Source organism: Indicator indicator, chromosome 28 (genome assembly GCF_027791375.1).
Source record: "Indicator indicator isolate 239-I01 chromosome 28, UM_Iind_1.1, whole genome shotgun sequence".
In the NCBI taxonomy this organism is placed as follows: domain Eukaryota; kingdom Metazoa; phylum Chordata; class Aves; order Piciformes; family Indicatoridae; genus Indicator; species Indicator indicator.
The window spans coordinates 9,600,472-9,606,075 of record NC_072037.1 but is presented as its reverse complement, the minus strand read 5'-3'; the positions used below and the strand labels follow the sequence as shown (position 1 = coordinate 9,606,075).

Below are 5,604 nucleotides of genomic sequence, written 5' to 3'. Positions count from 1 at the left end.
TCACCAAAGTGAAGAGTTATTCAGATTTTTGACTTCCTGATACGGCCATCATTAACATGATGCTTGGGGTAATGGCAACAGAGCAGACATCAATTTCCTGGGCCTTGAAGTTGAAATCTTTCAGCCATAGGACGATACCCAGCAGAGCCCAACTCAACTCTCCAGCCTGACAGAACTGTGCTTTAAAATAGGAGGTCCCCAAAAAATGACCTTGAGGAATGGGTGTCCAAATCTGTTTTGGGGCATCACATGCCCAACAAACAGGTTTGGGGGCAGCTCTTCCATGTTCTGTGGGTGGTGTCTGCATCACGTTTCCTCCACCCTGGTTGAGCAGAGATGGGTCTGTGCTGGGAGAAGGTGACTGATGAGTTCTTTGTGATTTTTCTCCTCCCAATTTTTGTGTATGGTACTGGGCACAAGCAAGCTGAATTTCTCAGCATGTATCAGTCAGCTAGAATGCCTTTATTGTTGAGTCTGTGATTCTTTGTGGGAATAAAAATTCATGCTTGGGGAGAAGCCAGTTCTGAACTTGATAACACACAAAATGAGCAAATTGAAACTTTCTCGTCTTATCTTTTAGATCAACTCCTATGTAGAATCTTGTGAGGCTATGAAGCACCTCAGCTGTGTCCTTCACTCCTGCTAGAAGGCCAGGTGCCACAGGAAAACGTCACTGTTTTGTTACAAGAATTAAGTGGCATCCAGAAACAGCAGCAGATGACCAACCTCTTGCTGAGTAGATGGCAGCACCATTAACAATGTAATCTTTCAGAAAGTTCATTTTATTCTTGCAGTTTTGCTCTGCTCATGGTTGTTCTGTGTTGGTATTTGAGTTTAGATAGAGAGTGAACCTACTAAAGGCTGTTTGTGTGGTGAGCACAGTGAATGGGAACAAGCTGCTGCTCTTCACAAGGACTAAATCTCTGCAGCTGAGCTGTTTTGAGTGGGTCTCTTGGGTTCCTCTCTGGAAGGTTTTGTCAGAGTCAAAACTCATCTAAACCAGGGCTCAGATGTGAAGCTGGCCTGTTGAGTTTGACCCCACAAACTACAGCTTATGCAGGTGGGGTTTGTGCTCTGTCACCAAGGTGTGGTCTTGTCAAGTGCTCTGATTTCCCTGTGGCAGCTTAAGGAGTCATGCTGAGAAGGTCTGTTAAGAGTGTGCTGGAAAATCACAGAATCGTAGAATTCTTTCAATTGGAAAAGACCTCGAAGATCATCAAGTCCACCCATCATCCTAACACCACCATGGCCACTAAACCATGCCCCAGAGTGCCATGTCCACAGGTTTCTTGAACATCCCCAGGGACAGTGACTCCACCACCTCCCTGGGCAGCCTGTTCCAATGCCTGACCACTGTTGCAGGACAGAAATTTTTCCTAATATCCAACCTAACCCTCCCCAGGCACAATTCAGACCATTTCCTCTCATTCTATCACCTGGTAGTAGGAAGAAGAGACCAAGCCTCACCTCACTACAACCTCCTTCCAGGGAGTCGTAGAATCTGCCCTTAGCCTCCTTTTCTCCAGCTGTCTTTAGTGTCATGGTGGAAGGGGTTGTATGTGTAGGCTGCATCATTAGAAATGGAGTGCTCCGAGTCCAGAGAGTGTGAGTTTTAACCTATCTTGCTAATTTAGCCCTCCAAAAATCTCTCTGAAGACAAACACTTAGCAATATCTGCACAGCATGTGGAGAGTGTGTTCTGTTGCATGCTCCAGGAACAAAAGTGTTGTTTTTAAGCAGTGTTGGTTCAATGTCTGACCAGTTTGTCTTGCAAAAGACATCATTGTAACACACTTCCGAGCTGCTCAGTGCTTCCTTTCTGCAGACAGGAAATTATGGCATAGAGGCACCTAAAATGATGAGGGTCTCTGACAGTTGAGAACAGACCTTGATTTCCTAAATCTCTTAATCATAAATTCACCCATTGCTCCTTTTGGTTAATCCCTGATTCATCCAGAGCCAACAGGTTGCCTGCAAATTTCTGTAACAGCAGGAAAAAAAAAAAAAAAAGGAATTTGAACCTGGGGCCAGGCAGAGGAGATCAGAGCTGCAATTTCCATGGATGTGTAGTTGGAGGCAGGAAGCAGTGAAGAGGCTTTACCCAGTGAAGCATGTTGTGTCAGAGAGGGGTTTTGATAGCAAAGCACAAGTTTTCTGCTATCTTTACAGTTTATTCTGTGATTAGTTTTGTTAGTAACAAAGTAAAAAGTTCTTGAAGTAACTCTTGAATTACTTTAGTTGTAAGAGTAATAGGATTCAGAAATCCTATTCCACAAAGGATATTGAGGTGCTGAAGTGAGTCCAGCAAAGGGCAACAAAGGTGGTGAAGGGTCTAGAGCACAAGTCTTGTGAGGAGCAGCTGAAGGAGCTGGGGTTGTTCAGCCTGGAGAAAAGGAGGGTAGGAGAGACCTTCTGCTCTCTACAATTCCCTGAAAGGAGGTTGGAGCCAGGTGGAGATTGGCCTTTTCTCCCAAGGAACAAGCAACAGAACAAGAGGAGGTTTAGGTTGGGCATGAGGAAGAATTTCTTCCCCAGAAGGGTTGTCAGGCCCTGAAAAGAGGCTGCCCAGGGCAGTGGTGGAGTCCTCATCCCTGGAGGGACTGAAAAGCCATGGAGATATAATGTTGAGAGACATGGGTTAGCAGCAGCCTTGGTAGTGTTGGGTTAGTGGTTGGTCTGGATCTTCAAGGACTTATCCAGCTTAAATGATTCTGTGAAAGGAAAGTTCTGAGCAGCAGGGTCTGAGTGCCTGAGTGTCCAAAGAGGCTGGGGAAGTCCCTGTTGTTCTCCAGCATTATCTGATCAGTGCATTGTCATTTCATAATTCCCGGAATTTGGCACATCATAAGCCTGGGGTGAAGCAGAGAGCAGTGAACAGGCTGCTGCTCATCACTCACAGAACAACAATGGGTGTGTGGAAGGATGTTAAGATTATAAATCCTAAACACTCCAGAAGATCAAGATAGTTCACTTATCTCTGCAAGTCCCAGGGGGAGAAATAAACTAAGAGATGTCTTTGAAAGGTGCCTTGCCATGGAATGCAGTGACAGTGAGTCCTCAAGGCTTGGCTGAGCAAGGGGAGGTGCATCCTGTAGAGTGTGAAAAACATGATTGCCTCATTGTTCTTGCAGGACCTTCCTTTATTTTCCATTTGTTTATTTGCTGAAGCTTTGCCAGGTTTTCAAATGAGCAGAAATCAAGAATCAACACTGTGACTAGGCTGTGGAATTCACTTCCAAAAGTACTTGGAGGACTCTTTTTTTTTTTTTTTTTTTTTTTTTCCTCTTCTCTTTAGAAGAAATTTGTGTGCAGACACACATGTTTTTATTCCTACTCACATGAGTGGACTGTTGCAGGATGGCAGTTTGATTAAGAAGGGTCTGGCAATTAACTGGGATAATTCCAGAACAAAGTTCTCAGCTTCCCTGCATTAACACTGCAGCATTCATAATGTTAGTATCTCCTTCTCTAGAGACTTCAAGCCCCATCTGGGATGCATTCCTGTGTGGCCTGCCCTAGGTGATTCCTGCATTGGCAGGGCAGGTTGGACTTGATCTTCAGAGGTCCCTTCCAACCCTTACCGTTTATTGTTGGTGCTTTAGACAGGTTATGACTAGTGCTGACATCCCATGCTGATAGGGAGCTGGCTGGATCTGACTGGGTGATGCTGGAACCATGGAATGGTAAGGATTGGAAAGGACCTCTATAGATCATCTGGTCAAAACCCCCTGCCAAAGCAGGATCACCTAGGGCAGGCCATACAGGAATGCATCCAGGTGGGCTCCAGAGAAGGAGACTTCACAACTCTCTGGGCAGCCTGCTCCAGGCTCCATCATTCTCACTGTAAAGAATTTTCTCATGTTGAGGTGGAATTTCATGTGTTCCAGTTTATACCCATTGTTCCTTGTCCTGTTACTGGGTACCACTGAGAAGAGCCTGGCACCTTCATCCTGACACCCACCCCTCAGATATTTATAGACGTTCATAAGATCCCCTCTCAGCCTTCTCTTCTCAGGACTAAACAGCCCCAGTTCTCTCAGTCTTTCTTCACAGGAGGGATGTTCAAACAGATTTGTATTTCTGTGTGTCTGCTTGGTTGTACTGGTTTGAGGCCAGCCAGAACGTCTCTTGCCCCAAAAGGGACAAAAGAATGAGACTCACACAAACGGATTGGAGAGTGATGGAAAGTTTAAATGGAAAAGCAATTGGTGAAGCTACAAAAGACTGCAAAGGACAGTGCCAAGAGTATCCCAAAAGCATACAGAACCCCTCACAGAATTCCCAAAAGCTTCCCAATCCTTCCCTTCTCCCCACCTGAGGGTAAACCCAAACCCCCCAGGGCTCTTTCTTCCCCCCTCCCACTCCTAGGCAAGTCTCAGGCTGGCCAGGTCTGAGACTTCCCCCCCTCCATTCTCCTCCTAGACAGGCCTAAAGTGGCCTGGAGAGATACTCCCCCACTGTTACCCGATAAGAGAGAGCATCTCCCATGGGAGCAGAGAGGGAAGAAAGAGGAAGAGAATGACTCTGCAGATGGACTTATAGGGCACAGGATTTATGGGTAGAAATATGCCGTTTCCTGTGTCCACCCCTGTGGGTGGGCACCCAGGACACCAGAGGTGTAAATTTATGTGGCAGTGGCAGGGGGCACCCAGCCTAAACTGCCACATTGGTAAACAATAAGGACAGCAAAGTTGTTTTAAGCAAAAAAAGTTGCCTTTTTAAAGCAGTAGTAAGTCCCTGTGAAGCCAGCGATTATCTGCCTCTCCTCCTGCTGGAGCTACTGAAACGTGCTTTCCTTCTCTGTCTCCCTGCAGGTCTCTTCCTTCCTGGAAATTCAGCAGAGAGTTCCTGTTCCCAGGCTGTTGGGTCTCTTCCACCTCTCTGGATAGTATTTGATATGTGCCCTGTAGATCCTGCCCTGGGACTCGGCGAGCGGTGGGGTGCCCGATGCCTGTAATCCCCATTCCGCGCCGGGTCCGTTCGTTCCACGGCCCCCACACCACCTGCCTGCACTCGGCCTGCGGCCCGGTGAGGACCACTCACTTGGTGCGTACCAAGTACAACAACTTCGACATCTATCTCAAATCCCGATGGATGTATGGATTCATCCGGTTCCTGCTGTACTTCAGCTGCAGCCTCTTTACCTCCATCCTCTGGGTGGCACTCTCTATCCTCTTTTGCCTTCAGTACCTCGGCATCCGCATCTTTCTGCGTTTCCAGTACAAACTCTCCATCATCCTCCTCTTGCTGGGGCGAAGGAGGGTAGACTTCAGCCTCATGAATGAACTGCTCATCTATGGAATTCATGTCACCATGCTGCTAGTGGGGGGGCTGGGATGGTGTTTCATGGTGTTTGTGGATATGTAAATAAAACAAGAGCATGTGGGCCGAGAAGGTGACTTTTCTTCTACCCCCAGATGTGTCAATAGCTTTCTTTTTTTTTATATATATATAAATTAATTTATTTACCAGTATTGCTTTTTATTGATAATGTATTTGTCTCTGGAATTTGGTTTTGGGGTTGTTTTTTTTTTCCGGAGGGTTGAGGTGCCATTTTGATTATCCAAGTGCCACATTTCATTTAGTTGATTTTTTTTTTTCCTT

General features: G+C 46.3%; 1 protein-coding gene across 1 annotated transcript; it reads left to right on the top strand.

Moving 5' to 3' along the window:
• The first annotated feature begins 708 nt into the window (after nt 1–708).
• TMEM250 (transmembrane protein 250) lies at nt 709–5,386 on the top strand. Its single transcript, XM_054393541.1, has 2 exons — nt 709–760; nt 4,815–5,386. The coding sequence occupies exon 2, from the start codon at nt 4,948–4,950 to the stop codon at nt 5,365–5,367; it is 420 nt and encodes a 139-aa protein (XP_054249516.1). The 5' UTR covers nt 709–760; nt 4,815–4,947; the 3' UTR covers nt 5,368–5,386.
• Nucleotides 5,387–5,604: the final 218 nt, after the last annotated feature.